An 18,778-nucleotide genomic window follows, 5' to 3' on the forward strand; every position below is an offset into this window, starting at 1 on the left:
AATGCTTCAAGGCGTCACCTGCTTGCATTGCCGAGATACCGGGCGCTCATATTATAAGGCAAGGTTATAAAACCATCTTTTAAGATCATTTTAGTGAAAGTTTCATCCTTCAAGGTGTACCATTCACTGCTCAAATACTAAACAACCTGCTTCCATTGCCGAGATACAGGGCGCTCATATTATACGGTAAGGTTATAAAACCACCTTTTTAGATCATTTTAGTGAAAGTTTCATGTTCCTATCTCATAGAATTTAAGAACAATGATGAATAAATCATTTTCGAGCAAAATTTAAATGGCCGGCTGAATATATTACCGCCGGAGACGCGGCCGCGGAATTTAAACGACCGCGCCAAAGGGTTAAAGATGCATCAGTTGTCAGTTGCTCAGCAGTGAGCAAGATGACAAATAGGAACATCTGATGGGATTACTCTGGTTTGCATTTTAGCACTCCAGTAACTTCTTAAAATCAACTGGAAAGAAATCAAGCTTTGAGCAGAGAGATGATTAAGTTACTCATGATATCAGTTTAAATACCGAACTGTCTATAATGATTAATGCATAAAACACATCCACATCTTCAATATTATCAATGACAAACTCTGTACATACAAAACTATTAAACATATGTTCATTCCTGTAAAGAGTTTTCTGTCATAAGGATTTGAATCCTGAATATGCATCTAAAATGGAGGAAAGCAGAAGGTAATAGTTGACTGCTTCCATACATTCACAGACATATTTGGACATCATGTAAAGACTATATGAAGTACTGCTTTGCAAAACTGTTTATGATCCTCATGTGAGTGTTAACATCTTTCTGATCACTCTGTATATGGAGTATAGCTACTGTTCACGCTGTGTTAGCCAGAATACGTATTTAGATTGAGCACTGTTTATATCAATACACATTCTAGGGACAATACTATATACAATTAATAAGGCAGAAATGTGTTTCACAATTGTTTCTCTTATCTCCTTATGGGCGTGCACAATGTAGAAATCAATATTAAGACGTTATCAATTTATTTTTTTCAAGAGGAAATTTAAGGTATGAAATCTGTCAGATTATAACAGCAGCTAGGTTACACATCAATTCTCCATTACAGAAAAGAAAAAAACATTTCCATTCCATTGAAAAGTATCCAAAAATTCGTGAGCAGGACTGACATATACCATTTTAAAACGCATATGTGCCACACTTTTTATACCAAAGTTTCAGTCTGAAAATAGAAAGAGTTTATCTGGCAATATTAATTTTGTGGATTAATGTTAAATATTTTTGTCATAAGTTCTGAAAGGTTATTCCTTACTTCTGATTTATAAGATCTATATTTTTATTACATTACTGAAACATATTAGAGGTATCATCTATATGTATTCATTCTTGTTCTTGCTGAAAATATGTGACATTGCCCTTTCTCAGCACACGTGTGAACGTGGTCCATTAGTCTGTATTCAATCTATCAGCGACAAAGCCACAGGAATTTAGAGACCCAATGTATGATAGTTTGATGAAAATATGATGAAATGTTAAAAAAAAAAATTATACAGGGTGATTCACGAAGTTTTACCCCGGCTTATGGTACATATTCCTGGGGTTATTTCCTGCAAAATTTCCTTACGAACTTGTGGTTGATTCAATAGTTACGGAGTAACAATGGATTTTCGAAACGCATCATTGTGAATGCAGTGCTATTTGTTTCAAATTACCTCACGAATGCCCTCCCTAAGTGGGGGTAAAACTTCGTGAATCATCCTGTAAACAGCTTCTAAAAACACATAACTATAAACAAAACATATGATCAAATCACAGACACAGGAACTTAAAAAACATACAGAAAATGAACTTAAAATATAAGATCCCAATGGCTAACGGTACACTCATCCACCCTACACAAAATTTCACAGTACATCCACAATTTATGATTTTTAAACACCTGTTCTTACCATGGAGCAAAGAATTTTGTAAAAGAAATTCCCACAGAAATACCATGTTCAAAGTTGTCACCCGTGTAAGAAACAACTGGGCTTATAGGTTCTGGCTCTGTTGTCCCTTCTGCAGACACAGAATCACTTGAGCCCAGTTTTTGTATCACAAAAGCCTTCAGATCTTCATCTGTCCTCTGACCTTGATACTTCTCCACCTAAAGAGACACAACAGACTACAGTTCATCTCCCTTTTCTAACATGTAACTGATAACACACGATGTTTCCAAAATAAGCACCCTTTCTAACTGGGTGCAGATGAGAACAGTTTGACCTAAAAGACATGAAGTGACAACGGGCTAGAGAAAACTACATAAATTTGGGTTTCGTAATATCTACTGTTCCCTCAGTGGCATACTTACAACAAAATGTTTGTTACTCTTACCTGTCTAAACCAACGGTTTCACCACATGTCTTCCTACACTTACATTTATGTTCTCACCTGACAGTACATGACAACATCAGTGAGGCACAAATGTATCAGTCAGAAAATCTAAGTGCTAGACTAAGAATCCAGGAAATAGTCATGAATGCAGAATAGTTTGTTCTTTTGGGATTCCTTACAACACTAATAAAATGAACACAAAACTTTGAAAAACATAAAATAGATGATCACAAGATCGCTTCACTGTGCTGTTGTAAGTGCGTACATGGCAGCAACTTGGGTAGGTGCATTATCCCTACTGCTGCTACGATATTTGACCAAAGTTGAACAAGCATCCATTACTGCATGGTGTGGCATTCGACTTTAGTCCACATCAAGTAGTAATCTTCTCCTCTCTCAGAGCCATTTCATTTCATTCAATGGGCTACGAAAATGCATTTTCCTGTTTTTTTTTTAAATCTTTATGTTAAAACTGCATTATTTTAGGGAAACTGAGAGAACATAAATACAGCAAAAGGATTAATGGCTCCATTTCTCAACATGTTAACAATGGAGGGACAAAAAATTAAAAATATTGGCACATAAAAAAGTCATTACATTTTTGTTTATCAAATTCTTACAACATTCTACATATGCATATGTTCAACGAGTTCACAGATTTTGAGAGCTGTTACACTGGCATGGCAAAATGACAAAACCTTGCAATATAAAAAATGACTATAGGGACTAAGAGACTCAGTGTGACTGGTGCCTACATCCATCAATAATCGTGCTTTGTTGAAGTATTGTATTACAAACTGAACTCAAGGAGACTGCACTTACTTTCTTTCCATCTTCAATCCACAGCAAAGTAGGGTAACCTTTTATGTCAAAGCTATTACAAATTGATCTATGCACTGTACAATCCACCTTGGCAATTGTAACTGTAGTATCATGTTCCAGAGCTTTGGCAAGAGCATCCCAGGTAGGAGCAAGTTTCTGAGGGAAAGAGAACATGTTCAAGTGTCTGCAAGATTCAGCATAACCTTGAACTGTATATTTATATAACTACAATATGATTTTCATTAAACAAAAAATAAAATCAATGCTCAAGAATCATATCTTCTGAGGTGTAACACTATATACTCTGGAAGAAATTGATGTTTCAGAGGAATGTACTGTCTCCACCTTCACAGTGGATGAGTAAAAACATGTAAGAAACCAGAAGGAAGCAGGTAGCTCTGTTTGTTGCCTGTTTTTTTTTGGCTTATTCTTTAACCCTGAAGATGGATGCAATACATCCTTCTGAAATGTCAGTGAACTTCCAATAGTGGTGTCTTACCCCAGAAGGTATGACTCTTCACAGTCAGGACTGTAAGAATTTCCAAATTCAACAGAAATAATAGCTAGGAAAACATATAGTTTATTAATTTACTTTATTTAACAGCGTATCAAGTGTTAAAGATATCGCAATTCCTAAAATGTATAGGACTGAGAACCAATGTCCTTAAATCAGGAAAAAAGTAAAGAAAAATACCAGAATAATAATTTACAGCACCTGTAATTCTAAATGATAATGAAAGCTAGAAAATGAAGGTGAAATATAAATTAAAGAATTCAACTATTAAAATTAAATTCATCAAGCAGACTGTAAAATACAAACAGAAAGACTACGAAAGGAGCTAGAACAGAAAAAAAAATGGAATTTCAGACTAGAGAAACAAATGGATTTCCCATGTTGCCAGAATATAGAAAGACAGTCTCTCTGTATTAATATGACATGCAAATCCAGTGGAATAACAAACCAAAGGTAATCCACACAGTGACTGCTGGTCAACCATGGCCAGAAAGGCTCCCAAGTGATCAAGATTAGTCTTTTGGGCTGACAATTAAACCTGTAATCTCATGAATACAAAGCAGGAATTCTAACTATTACAACGAAACATTAAGCAGCATATACACAGAAGAAGGGGGCAAACTATGAAAGACCTTGGACAGGTTACCCATGTCTTGGCTGAAATTTAAAACAGGGACTGCCTGAATGCTATAAAACAAAAATATTCAGCAGCATGTACAGAGAGATGGGGGAAAAACATAAAAACTTTTGCTCTTGATACAAGTCTTCCATTCAAGGTTCATACTAGGATCTCCTAAATAAGTAGGAGCGATAACCAATCTATCGCACCTGCCTCAAGGAAGTGAATGAAGAAAAACACTATCCGAAGCTTCTGGCCAAGATTTGCACTGAGGACTTTCTGAATATGAAGCAGATGTCTATATCAGCAGAAATTTCAATTCTGCACAACTGCCAGAAACAAAACAAAATACTTATAAAAATAATAATAATAAAAACACATAATGATTAACTTCAGCTGTGTATGGCAAAGTGCAACGGAAGGAAATTTCAATGGAAACCAGAAACCAGAATGCATACGAATACAGCATACAATTAACAGGTGTTTAGGGGTTCCATTTCAGGTCCACTGATGGTGCTTGAGGTGGGTGGGTATTGTAGAGCTCACAAATTTTTATTTTGTTTCTCATTTGTTATCTGCTTTGATAATGGACCCAAGAGATTCTGAGTGCTTAAGAGGCAACTAGAAGTTGTTTCCTATTTCAAAACTCTATCCTCCTTACTTTGGTTCAATGATTTTGATCTTGACTTCTCTGTCTTAGTTTTAGGTATTCATATGCTTTCCCACGATTTTTATTGGAAACTTATCTCCTGATGACAAAACACAATCCCATGCACATGTATAGATGCATACTGGCTTAGGCAATCCAGTAAATGAAATTAGTTCTATCTGCTGGACCCAACTGTGTGTCACCCTCCCACCACCCTTTCACCTCACTACGGAAACAGATTCAGCTTCTGAAATGTAGTAGTTTAGAATTTCATATGATGGACAAAGTACAGCAAATCTGTAATCCCAAATGTAGTACACCACTATCAGAACCCTCTCACAAAGGAAATTACAAATGATCTACTAACATCCATGACAACATTACTGCCATCTGTGAGCTAACAGTCTAGAGAAAATGTGGGAGCCTTGATGTCTCATAATCCTATGGGCCTTCATGGTCTGTTACAGCTTTACCTTTTAGCTTTTACTAACATCCATGCTCCAGTATCTACTGTGAGAAGTTCAAATATTTTAAAAATTTATCCACATTAGGTCAAAAGACTATCTATGTTAATATGTAAAATCAAATTTTATTAAACATACATTTACATAAGTAGACTAATGAATTCTGACGGTAGGAATCTCAATTCAATTCTCAAGAAAAAGAGACATTCGTAATCTTTGTGAGTATTAAAAAAAACATTTCTGATTGTCTAAAACCTTCATGTGTTCAGACCACTGTTCTATGTCGAATGTACAGGTTCAAAAATGTACATGTAACACAGAAATTTTCATTTTATTTTACTGAAAACCATGACTTTACATTGTAGGTCTTCATTAAAGTGTCAATGACTTCTGACAAGTTCTAACCAAACCAGAATGTGTTGACGAGTTTTAGTAAAACTCCCCAATGCCAAATTTCTTGAAAATTTATTGAACTATTTTGTAATTGCTACATGCATACACAGAAGAACAGAATGGTTTTAATCAGCACTTAGCAGGATATGAACATGACTAAAAATAAGGTAAAAAGGAGGACAATAAATCTGTATCAAAAATTTGATGTGAATCTAATACTTCACAGTATTGCTGCTCCAGTCTTGAATACATAAACTACACTGTATCAACTACATAAGTTACATAATGAAACAACAGAATAATCACACACAGTGAATTGGAAAGTATTGGTGAGAAAGTAGTGATTTATTTCAGAGTACTACCCTGACGTCCACTTGGAAGGTCTAACAAACAAAACGTAAATGTCAGTGATGTCCCACATGAGATCTGAATTCAGTTCTTCCTAAACATTAATAACATCTTCCAAAACATGACAATTTTAAACACAAAATGAATTTACACAGGCAATCAGTTAACTGTATACAGACCTCTCTTACAAACATACAGAGAATATTGAGTATAGTATACTTTCATTTATCCAAATAATACAAAATTCCGATAATTTAAAATTACTTTGTTTTGTTTTCAATTCATATACATGTTGCATCACAAGCTACTCACACTAGTGTGTCACCAAGAGGCAGGAAGCAAGGGGGGAAATGTTCAGTCTTTCACCCTGTACCTCGATATATGCCCCTAAAAAAGGTTGTAAAATGTGAAAGACACCATAAAACAATCTAGCAGAATCACATACAAGTAATATGAAGGAGATGAAAGTTTGGTTTACATGTGCTTGGGCATATAACAAGTACAAAATTTTATAATAACTCTTGATAAATTAAAGAGTAAATTGAAAAATTAAAAAGAAAAATGGAGAATGGGTAATTTGCAACCCTATTATCTGCACACAAATAATAAAGGCTATATGCTGCACTTTAAATTCTGATAAATGAACATTACCTGACAATGACCACACCAAGGAGCATAAAACTTCACAAAATGTTTTCCACTTTCAACATGCTTGGTAAATGTTTCCTCAGTCAGTTCCACCAAACCATTTACTGGTTCAGGAACATTAAATTCACTTTCTGTTTCCTGTAACAAAATATCTGTTAAACCGACACAGCCTTACATTAATTTCCTTCATAGTACAAACTTATATCAATTTTGAATAAACAAGAAATTCCAGACAAATACTAGAAAACATATACCTATAAATGCAATGACCAACTTACTCCATCATGACAGTCTTCCTTGGAAGTTTTCTGATCACCCTGCTTTTATAGAAACCAAAAATTTCCAAAATAGTTTCCATATAGCAACCACTGGGCCCTATTCTGAGCCAATTCAAGGAACCACACATCTTCAAACTCTATCTTTCTATCACATATCTGAACATTATCCTCGCATTTATGCCTAGAACTCCCCAGTTGTCTCTCAAAGTACTCGTGCTCTATTGCTTTTCAGATATCCTGAGGTGTATTTAAAAATATAGTTGCAAAACTTGCTTCTCTGATGTATGGCCAAAGAGTGTAGGTAATATCATAAACCTGTATCCAGGTCTATATTACAGTTTCTATTTCACTGGTCACTGAATTTATTATTATTAAAAACAAAAAGGGCATTCAAAATATTTCCAGCCTTTTCTGGAACTCAGAGATTCATCATCAACATTCACACAAGCCTGAATCAAGTCATTCCAACCACTGAGTAGTAATACTCCAGACTTAAAGTCAGGAGCTGCTTAGTTTGAATCTCAACAAGGACACTGGCTATTCTGACTGAGATTTTTAGTGGTTTTCCTCAGTCCCTCAAGGCAAATGAAAAGAGAGTACCATGATCAGGCCATAACTGATTCCTTAAAAATCGTTTTCAATTTATCATTCTTCAATTGTCATACCATATAACACTAAAAAAAATAAATAAATAAAAGTAAAGCTATCCCTGTAACAGGCCGTGAAGGCCCATAGGGTTGTGAGATGTTGAGGGTCCCACATTATCTAGACAATCGGCTCAAAGATGGCGGTAAGGTTGTCAGCCTTACGCGCCGCCCACACTTTACTCCCCAGGAAAATTATTTAATTAATTCCTGGTACTAATTTGTTAGAGGCTGATTCGACTCCAGGGCCATGGAAGGATTAGGTCAATTGAAAAAATCCAATTACCTCATTGGGACTTGAACCCACTACCTTCCAGCTTGTAGCATAGTGCCTCAACCAATTAAGCTACCGCGTGTCCCCTACATAACACTATACACTATATAGTCTAGATGTTGACAATGGGATAAAAAAGGGATCAACATTCTCATATGCTATATATTAAGATCCACTTTAATATTATCCTCCCACTCACAGCTATGTGCCTCAATTGGTCTCTTTCTTTGAGGTTTTCTGATTAAAATCCTGTATCCATTTATCATACATGCAGCATGCCTTGCCCATCTCACCTTTGATTGATCACCCTAGTAATATTTGGCAAAGAGTATAGATTATGAAGCTCCTTGTTATACAATTTTCTTCAGCCTCCTGTTACTTCCTCTCAGGTCCAAACATTCCCCCTTAGCACTTTAAAACAAACTGGATAAAATAAAAGAGTCCGATAAACGCAAAAAATTAGCCAAGATTTTACAGCAAGGAGTTCTGGAAAGAACTTAAGACTTCAAATTCTGCTAACCACACAGACAAGCTAATAGGAATTTTAAAGAAACTACTGTACTATTCAGGGAATTACATGCATAATTTCTACCATCATGAATGAAAGCAGATGTCATAAATTCTATCCAGAATTCTTGTACATTGTTAACACGAATCTTCAAAATTTAATTTAAATCGACAAAAAAGAGGTCACTCTCAAAATCTTAACTCATTCACTGCTCAGCATTTAAATTCCAGTTTAAATCTGTGAGAGAAGCAGCCATGGCTAAACAGATTAATTTGAGTGTTTTCTGACTGGAAACACAAACTGTACTATTGAATGTATGTAAAATTTCAATAAACATTTCAATTCCTCAATCATGCACCATTATTTGTGGTTTTATTGCAACTGTATGAAACCTTTTGGTGAAAAGATTAAATGCTTTGACTTGTTAAGATGCTGCAAGTTTTCTCTGGTGCTGAGAGACCACATTCAACTTGAATAATTGTTCCTGTCACTAGCAGCCAATGTATTAAAACATTGCTAAACAGATCGGTCTTCATGCAATCTATCTTTTGCGATATAATGCTGTGTACTACAGCGAAAGTTAATCAACGTTTGTTTGTTGTCTACTTCATGCTTTCTTACTTGGCTTCCTCTGTGACCCTAAAGTTAGAGGTGATACATTCCTCTGAAATGTCAATTGACTTTCACAAGACTATGCAACATTACATCCCAGGAGCCAAAACTCTTCACAGCCATGACTGCGAGAACCACATATCCAATATATCATTCTTCACTTTTACCTGGTGAATATTTCCAATATGTTCATTAATAAATGCAGTCAGCGAAGCCAAATCACGTGTCCCACGAAACTTGACTGCTTCTGCCTCACCAGTTTTAAAGAACTTCAGTCTAAAAGTTAAAACAAATTTTTTTTCAGACACTGACAATAGCTACACCTTACAATATAACTATGAAGAAAAAGTCCTTTTACTCGTACTTGTTAATTTTACAACACTATGTCAACAGCTGATATTATGTAGCACTGAATGAGATATTGTAGAGTGAATGATCTGTGAAGGGATCTATGGTAAGGGATGTGAGACAAAGCAGTCATAACCTATAGTAAGCAATTTTCCACAGTTTGCCTATATGAACTAAAGAAAAGCAATTGACGCTCAGTGAGGATAGCAAATCCTTGCTGGGGTTCAGACCAGGTACCCAAATACGAATAAAACATGTCACAATTGATCAGTTCAGTACCTAACATTGCCATAAATTTAACAAAAGAGCAAAATGTACAATTTTCTCAATCAGCAGTATGAATGACAAATTCCTGTTCTAGTGTAAAGCTCCCAGATTATTGTTGTAACTGCCTCAGTGATAGAAGATGAAATGGGAGGCAAAGGTCACACTTCTGTACACCTATTGCATCAGTCTACCACGTGACACTGCAATGAGAAAACACTGTTTTTACACATGAGCTTTTTCAATTTTGTGTTGTTTTGTCTGTGATGGATGGCAAAATTGAGCCATGTGTCTGCATCAAGTTTTGCGTGAAGCTCAGTAAATCCACTATCGAAACACTTCAAATACTTCATGAGTCTTTTGGAGAATATCCTTTAAGCCGGACAGTGGTTTCTGAATGGCATTCACATTTCACGGTTGGTTGAGTGTCAGATGAAGATGATGAATGTTCAGGGCAACCAAGTACCAGCAAAAAAACAGAAAATGTTGAAAAAATATGAGAACTTATTCACGAAGACTGCCACTGAACAATCCATGGGCTCACAGACATCAGTTGGGATCAGTCATGGAGTTTGCCAGATCTTAACAGAAAATTTGAAAATGTACCACGTTGCCACAAAGTTTGTTCCCTGAATCCTGACAAATGATCAAAAGCAATGGCGCTTAAATATGTGTCTTGAGCTATGAAAGAAGGCTAATGAGGACCCATTATGATCTCTAGAATCATAATGGTTGATAAAAGTTTGATTTATGGTTATGGTCCAGGAACAAAGCAACAGTCCTCACAATGCAAGAGCCCACAATCACCAAGAGCAGAAGAGTGGAAGGTCTAGGGTTCAACAAAGAGGATGTTCATTGTTTTTTTGATGTGAAGGGGTTTGTTCACCATAAATTTGTTCTTCCTAGCACTATGGTCAACTCTGACTTTTACTGTGATGTTTTGAGACGTCTGAGAGAAAATGTGCAACAAAAGAAAAAACAGGAACTTGGAACAACTATAACTGGCTCAATCATCACGACATTGCGCCTGCCCACACGTCTCTGAAAACCATAGAGTTTGTGACTAACAGTAACACAATTATCGTTCCCCATCCTCCCTACTTGCAGGACTTAGCCCCACTGTGATTTCACTTCGTTTCTTAAACTGAAAATGAAACTGAGGGGATGATGTTATGAAAGTGTTTGACATCCAAAATGGAGTAGAATGAATTTCTTGACTCTGAAGACTGGCAGTTTAAGCCTTTCTTGGATGCAGTGTTACCAATGCCCTGTAATTAAATTGCAACTTGAGCAATCAGTGAACAACCTAAGACCTTATATAAGTTTTGGGGTTTCCAAAACAGTGATTGTTAAAATTGTGATTTAATGCATTGTACTCTTGTAGGTGGATAGACAGTCAAGAGTTGACAGGAACATGAGTATCTCCTCACAAGACTACGTACTACTCCTGTGTTATATACAAACACACAATACATATACATAGTAGTCACTGAAGTTTGTGGAATGTGGTTTTATCGCACCATATTACAAGGTATTCATATACATTAACATGCTGTTGGCCACTATGCAAGTCTGCCAATGTTGATACAGCTATCAAAAACATTGCTGAAACATATTGGCAGTAAATTCCCATACAATGCTTTGCAGCCATTCCTTGAACTTATTGGCTGTGATAGTATATACAGCACCATGTTGTACTGTTGCTATGCAATGATCAAGAGAAGGAACACGTTGCTTGGTAACGATCGGTAAACATGTTCCCACAGAAATGATATCTAGTCTATCAATAGGCAGTCTTCAATGATAACAATTAAAGGATTGTCGGAGGCAGTGTTTTCTGTTGGATCCAACCCAAGGCTATACAGAGAGGACCCCAGGATGGCTAAGAGCAGTTCAGTTGAGTGAGTGAAATGAGGTAGGTGGTTAGTGAGTGAGAGAGTTAGTTGAGGGTTGACAGTTCAGTGGAGTTCTCTATGGGAGGCTGTGAAGGAAACAGCTCCAAGAGTGCAGCTGTGAAAGAAGATCCTATGTGTGATATGTGGAGTGTGTAGTTCAGTGGGACTGTTATAGTTCTTGTGGCAAAATCTGTTTTCTGAAAATGGCTAGTGGAGACCATAATAGACTGATGACACTAGTGTGTGTGTCTGTGATCTGTAAAGGGCAATAAATTGAGTCACCAATCCAAACTCTGTCTATAGTCACACCCTTAAATTGTGACAATATACAGGGGGGGAGGGGGGGGTCCAAAAAATGTACTCACTCTTTGATAGTCAATATCTTTGGAACAAAATGACATGTAGTTACAATTTCTTCGTGGTAGTGTAGTGTAATGTTTTCTCAACAGATGGCGAAGGTCACATGAGTCATGTGAGTGCCGTGCCGCGTGCATGCTGCGAGCAGAAGACAGCAGCAACAATGGCTGACAGGTTGTTCTTTGAGGAGCAACGCAAGGCTGTATTGAAGTGGTACTGGAAGTATGAAAACATTAAAGAGGCACAATGATAATGGCAGAATGAGTTTGGAACTCAGCCACCAACACGTCGAACAATAGCCCATATTCAGGATAAATTTGAAGCAAGGAAGTGAATCTACCGGGTGTTAATGTGTGGTGTGGTCTGTCATCGGGCGGTTTGATTGGTCCTTTCTTCTGTGAAGGTACTGTAACTGGTCAGGTGTATCTCAATATGCTTCAGACATCGATTTTCCCTGCCATTCGAGAGCTGTTTGGAGATCAGAGATTTTACTTACAACAAGATGGTGCTCCACCTCACTACCATCAAGATGTCAGGGTGTACTTGGATGACACTCTACCTGGATGATGGATAGGTCGAAGAGGTGCTAATGAGTACCCAACACAGTCTCCAGACCTAACACCTCTTGACTTCTACCTATGGGGAACCTTGAATGATGAAGTTTATCAACAAAATCCAGCTACACTGAACGTGCTACAAGAAACCATCAAAGCATCATGTGCGGCCATCACAGACACACTGACAGCCGTCGTTCGCTCAGCAGTTCGGTGCCATCGACGCTGTTTAGCCGCTGTTGGTGGCCACTTCGAAAACATACAATGACTCTCTCTCTTTGCGCAAGAATTGTAACTACATGTCATTTTGTTCCAAAGATATTGATTATCAAAGAGTGAGTACATTTTTTTGGACCCCTCTGTATATACTGTCATATGTAGGGTGGTACATATGACAAAAATAAAGGGTTCTAGTTCAGATGATTGGATTTATTAGCACCTCTGTTACAGTCTCTCTTAATTACAATTAATGCAGCACTATCGCTGATTTACACACTTTACAGTTCACCGCTGCACATGCACTATGACTGCATGTCTTCACTAGTCATCTCCTGGCACTGTATCTCAATACAGAAACTAGTACTGTAAATCACTATGAAGTCTTCTTGTTATTTCATCTTCAATCACTCTGTACTCCTGTCCTAATCTGTATTCAATTAATCTTCACAATTCACTAAGGGCATGCTCCATTCTTGTCCTGGTACTCTCCTGCTCAACCCGATGGCTCCGTGTCCTTGACTCTTGACTTCTAAGGTATGAATGACAGCAAACGACCTTCTCTGTCCCCTTTTGTTGCGTGCACATATCGTGGTGTGTTTACTGAGCCACTGCCTGGCAATGCATTGACATATCACTACATATAGTGTGTGTGTGTGTGTGTGTGTGTGTGTAGTATTATGTTTAGCCTATTTATTTAAAAAATAAAAGGAATCTTAATGAGATCATGTTCCTATATGTGTGTGTGTGTACACTTCGAGATAGCTTGCTGTCCATGTGTCCATATGTACATCCCCATATCACCCCCCACAATTTTTCACTTTCTATGCAGTCTGTGTCATATCGAAGGAAAGTAGGTGATTAGTTCTTCCCAGAACTTCTTGTTTACATTACTGAGTAACATACAACTTAAAACCTTTCACATGCCTGTGTGATAATGAAGTCCATCTACTTAACTTGCTCCTCATCAGTGAACTGTATGGCTTGCTGATACAAATGTTAGGCCATGATTATACCTGGTCAGTACCAGTTTTCTATTGCATACTATAGCTCATAACATGTTTCATGACTGATTATTTCCTAAGTCCTTTAATAACATCTTCAACTGCACAGTGTATACAATCTCAAAGACCATGAACAGTGTGTGAGAAATATGGGAGGGGGCTGATATGGCCTATTTTAAGGCATTAGTACTGAAATGTGAACACATCAGAGGAAGCCAAGGACCAAAATCAGGTTGTAGAGCCTGGAAGAAGTGAGAACTCCTGACATTTGCCTGCAAGAGGATATTGGATAACATGGCTGAGATTTCAACCAGGAATCTCAGAAATACAATTCTAGAATATTACTGCTACATGAACTTGATAGTCATCCGTCCACATATTAATAGCAAACGCATACTCACGTAGGGTATCCTGTCACATCATGCTCTGAACAGAGTGATGTGTCTACAGTGCAGTCCACTTTAGCTATCTTTACTTGCTTACTTTCATCTTTGTTAAATTCTTCAGCTAGCTGTTCCCATGTAGGCGCTAAGCGATTGCAATGCCCACACCTGCAATGTTCAACAGCGATTACCAAAAGAATATGAAGTACAAGATCTTACACATTCTAAGTGTCAGCTGTTTGTCTCAGTTTCTTTTGGGTCTACTGTTATCGTTGTATATATGTAATCACATCTCGAGGTGTTGTTTCTGACTATCCTGGCCTCTGTCTGCCTAGCAAGAATAAAGGCAAGAATCCATATTTGAGTTTGTATACGAAATAGTGGATTTCCATTTTGCTTACAGTGACAAGACAACAGTGAAGATAATGATAAAAGGGACTTTCAGGTTAGCATGGGATCTTGATCACAGTTGTGGATCTGGTAAACCCAACAAATACATATCATCTGTCACAAGTTATGGAAGGCAAAGGCACCTAAGAAAATCTGCTCTGAATTCAGCTGGTCTCAAACCCGAGTCCCTTTGCAGAATAAGATATCTTAAGCGTCATTTCCAACTTTATGTAGCCTAGATAAGATATATTTGTATGGGTGTAAAACTTGGTCTCTGATATTAAGGGAGAAACATAGACTGAGGGTGTCTGAGGAGAATATTTGGACTGAAGAGAGAGAGGATGGGATGGGACGGTATGGATTGGATTGATCTAGTTCAGGATAGGGACCAGTGGAGGGATCTTGTGAACATGGTAATGAACCTTCAGGTTCCATAAAAGGCCGGGAAATTCTTGAGTAGCTTCACATTTGGCAGCTCCTCAAGAAGGGCTCAGCTCCATAAGGAAGACAAGATATCTTAGAAATGTATGTATTCCATCTATGGGATTTTTGTTGAAGCATGACTCACGTTGTCAAGTGTCACATACAAATTGTCATAAAAAACATGACTGTTTCATGGTATAAAAACTGAGAAGAGATTCTCAGTTTCAGTAATCAGTATGGGGACACATTCATTTTGTGGAAAACAACCACAAGATTAACAATACTGTTTCAATTGTAGGAAGTCACTTAACATCAAATGAGTTAAGAATACAATTATGAACAGGAAAAAAAAAAAAAAAAAATAAGGAAAGTACACTGGAAGCTGCCAAGATACTGAGCAGGCAAGCTAAGCACAAATATGTCCAGTTCTTATTCTGCATGCACCCACTTTGAGGTAGCAACAATGATTCACAAAGGTATAGAAATTATTAACATAAGCAATAACCCAGTAGCAATTGACATATATAAGAAACAGTTCAGTACAAATCAACAGAGAATACTTGGTCTCGTTGTGTCCCTGCAATACTCCACTCTTTCAGAATCATATAAGATTTATATGCTGGATAATTAATACCAGATCCTAAGCTTCAACACAAGCAATACCATATAAAGATACCTGACAGCCTACCACAAATAGTTCAGCCAATCCTGTGGTAGAGAAACAAGCTGCTCCTGTCAACTCTTTCCACTCGTTACCAGACCAGCAGCACAATCGACAAGCCTACAGATTTACAGATTGCATACAAACCCATCCAGATCATAGTAATGCCCAAAATAGTCCTTGTTGTTACACATGCATCCTTGCACCTCACTAAAGTGATCATATTCATGCACTGAAGTTCCTTTTCAGAAACGCAGATTTTAAAATTAAAATCTGAAACTCTGAAGCACCATCTCCTCTGCAAGGTATCTTCAGGGATTTTCAAGAGGTAACCACTTTCATCCAGTTTCTCCTCTGTGAGCATTCAGGAGCTTTGATTCAGTTTCTTGTCTCTTAATGACTCTGTATGTCTAAACTTATTCACAATTACATTAACAGCGTTTTTATTTAGAACTAACAACTGAATTTTATGATGAAATCTTCTGCTTACTTTCCACTTAGGCATCATACATAAATATGTGTTTCAATCTACAACTCTCACATGGAATTTTGACACAAGAAGTAATGTGACTGAATGTTTAGTATTGTAGCATGGGACCTAAATAACACTTGACATGCACATGATGCATAAGGTTGCTTCATGGCTTTGTGGTAGCTATTGAAAGATTTATTACATCGATCCTGAAAAGAAATTTTAATGTGCACTGGCTACTTGATTCTTTGCTATGCCATCAGTCCAACAGTGGTGAAAACTGACATGAGTAGCTTGTGTCCCTCCTGCAAACTAACCAAACAATTTGCAGCAGGATCTCAGATAACCTCCCTGCATGAGACGATCCAGTGTCAAATCAAAATACCATAGTTCACATCCTAACATCCAACTTCTTTTGCAGTCCCATCTTATACCTTCAGAATAAAGTGACTACATTAAGCACTGCTTGCTTCAACATGAAAGAAAAATATGAACTTTGCCAACATGGATGTACTTTACATAAGTCTCAGAATAAACACCAATTATTTCTCTAAACATTATATTTGTAATGGACATGCAGTCTGTCTTCTATGAGATAAAAATCGTTAATTATCATTTCATCTTACATTTCTTCTTCCAAATATTCCTTCACTGATGTTTCCTCACCAAAGTTCCTCATGCATTCATTTATTTGAACTACATACGTCCATCCCATCCTCTCCTACTTGACTAATTACTGGCAATACTAGATGAGCTGTACAAACTGAGGAGTTCCTTAACCATTCTCCACTTAACCATTTCACTTGGATCCAAATGCTTTTAGGTAGCAGAAGCAAACACACAACAGAATTAATCTTACGGTACTCTCTTATATTCAGTACCTCGACTACTTTTCCATGGCATTTGCTCTATTTCTGCCACTGATGAGATTAGGTTTGAATGACTTAAAAAGTTTGTAGGTAGTTTGTGTTGCTTTAAACTCTTTCTTCCTCAATGCAAATCCTTCGTTATTATACAAACATGTGAGATCCTCGGGTCAATCTAGTTGAATTTCATTAAGATCTGTAAGACTCTCGTAAGGGAGACACCCTCACCTTCTCAGTTTTATTTATTTACTTCAGTTAAGGCCACCGCATACTTACCAAGGCGCAAAAAACATAACAAAATGATTTTTCTTAGGCACTTCAGTAGAAAATGTTTCACTTGTATACTGAACTGTATGGGTGCCACTAACACGTGCTACACTAAGAACAGCATAGCTTATATAACACAACGAAACTGGCCACATTTTACTGCCGTTAACAATTTTTACAGAAATTCCGCAATATCCAGGACCCGGTTTCCAAAGTCTGGCCGGCAGATATACAGCTCACAGAACAAACGCAATTCGCAACCTCCTCACCAACATTACTCTGCAACTTTGCAAGCCTGCTAAACGCTGGCCGCTGCGACCTACTACACTACAGACGCTACAGACTGCTACTAATCGGCCCTGATCGGTCCTGATAAGCTGTGATCGGACGGCTTCGGTTGTACTCGGTTTACAAGCAGAATCATGCAAAGAGACTAAAATTTCACGGATATTATTAAATACGGCTTTAATTCGTCGACAAGATCAATACCGGCGAGCAAAAACCAGTCTTGATAATCTAATGACCGAGCAGGTTACAGTAGTGCTAACGCCCTATAATTTTATTCGGGAGGTGTTCGGTTCGAATTTCGGCAGGGACACTGGCTATCCTAAATGAAGCGGTTCTTGGTTTTCTTCAGTACCTCCAGGAAAATGCCAGGATAATACCTGAAATTGGTCATAACCGCCTCCTCAACACATCCTTTCCTATTCATTATTCACTAATCAATCTATCATTCAACGCTACATAGCCTGAGGTAGCGCGAGCATTATAAAATAAACCACAAAGATGAAGCTCATAGCCATTCCAAGATATGTATTAGCATGTTCCCAGCAGCTAGTCCCTATCCTGTTTCGAGTGCTGCAGTCGGCCAGGGCGGTCCTGGCGCCACTCTTAAATCAGTTCTTCAAGCTGTACACAATCGGTCGGTTAAATTGCTGCTGGTCATTGCGAGCATAGTCATACTTGACTTCAGGTATCATCGAGATCTATGACCAAGAGTTTTGCTCTCTCCTAGACATGTACATGTTTAGAAGTTTGGCCTCCTCTTCAATGAGGGAAGTGGGAAGTCTTTCTGTTGGCCTACGTCCGTTACATCGTAGTGCTTCTAAATTGCTGATGGTCTCGCTAGCACAGTGATTTTTGGCTCCAAGCCCCACGGGACCCATGCCCATACTTTATTATCTGACGGTTCTGGGAGCCTTCTGACTCACTTCTCTTGTTTTGACTGTCATGCTGTGTAAGCTATGTACGGGTCGCGGTAAGACGGGTAAGACTCTTTGTATGCATATGAAAGCCGTTCCACTTCCCTATTCAAGGCTAACTGTAACTTCGCTATTATAAAAATATGGACAAGTGGCTATGTTCTTGCTTGAAAAAAAATATATATATATATACTCGCGCACTTCCTTCAGTTCCTTAATCACGTCTGAAAAGATCGGTTGTTTTAGACACGGTCAAAATGTTGGCCCGATGTGAACGAATTCGATAGCATAAGTGGCCCATAGTTGCTTTCTTCTAGTCTACACCTCTAC

At 37.7% G+C, this 18,778-nt stretch overlaps 1 protein-coding gene across 1 annotated transcript in view; it reads right to left on the minus strand.

Moving 5' to 3' along the window:
* LOC111865892 (thioredoxin domain-containing protein 5 homolog) overlaps window positions 1-17,592 on the minus strand; it is a 23,548-nt gene extending 5,956 nt beyond the window's left edge. The window contains exons 1-6 of the mRNA XM_023854322.2: window positions 17,256-17,592; window positions 14,186-14,335; window positions 9,314-9,422; window positions 6,834-6,968; window positions 3,196-3,351; window positions 1,950-2,146 (exon numbers count right to left, since the gene is read on the minus strand). Of these exons, the coding sequence (XP_023710090.1) occupies window positions 1,950-2,146; window positions 3,196-3,351; window positions 6,834-6,968; window positions 9,314-9,422; window positions 14,186-14,335; window positions 17,256-17,401 (893 nt within the window). The 5' untranslated portion in view covers window positions 17,402-17,592. The remainder of the gene's footprint in view (window positions 1-1,949; window positions 2,147-3,195; window positions 3,352-6,833; window positions 6,969-9,313; window positions 9,423-14,185; window positions 14,336-17,255) is intronic.
* Between the last annotated feature and the right edge of the window lie 1,186 nt (window positions 17,593-18,778).

This window comes from Cryptotermes secundus, unplaced genomic scaffold (genome assembly GCF_002891405.2).
Source record: "Cryptotermes secundus unplaced genomic scaffold, Csec_1.0 scaffold1670, whole genome shotgun sequence".
Classification (NCBI taxonomy): domain Eukaryota; kingdom Metazoa; phylum Arthropoda; class Insecta; order Blattodea; family Kalotermitidae; genus Cryptotermes; species Cryptotermes secundus.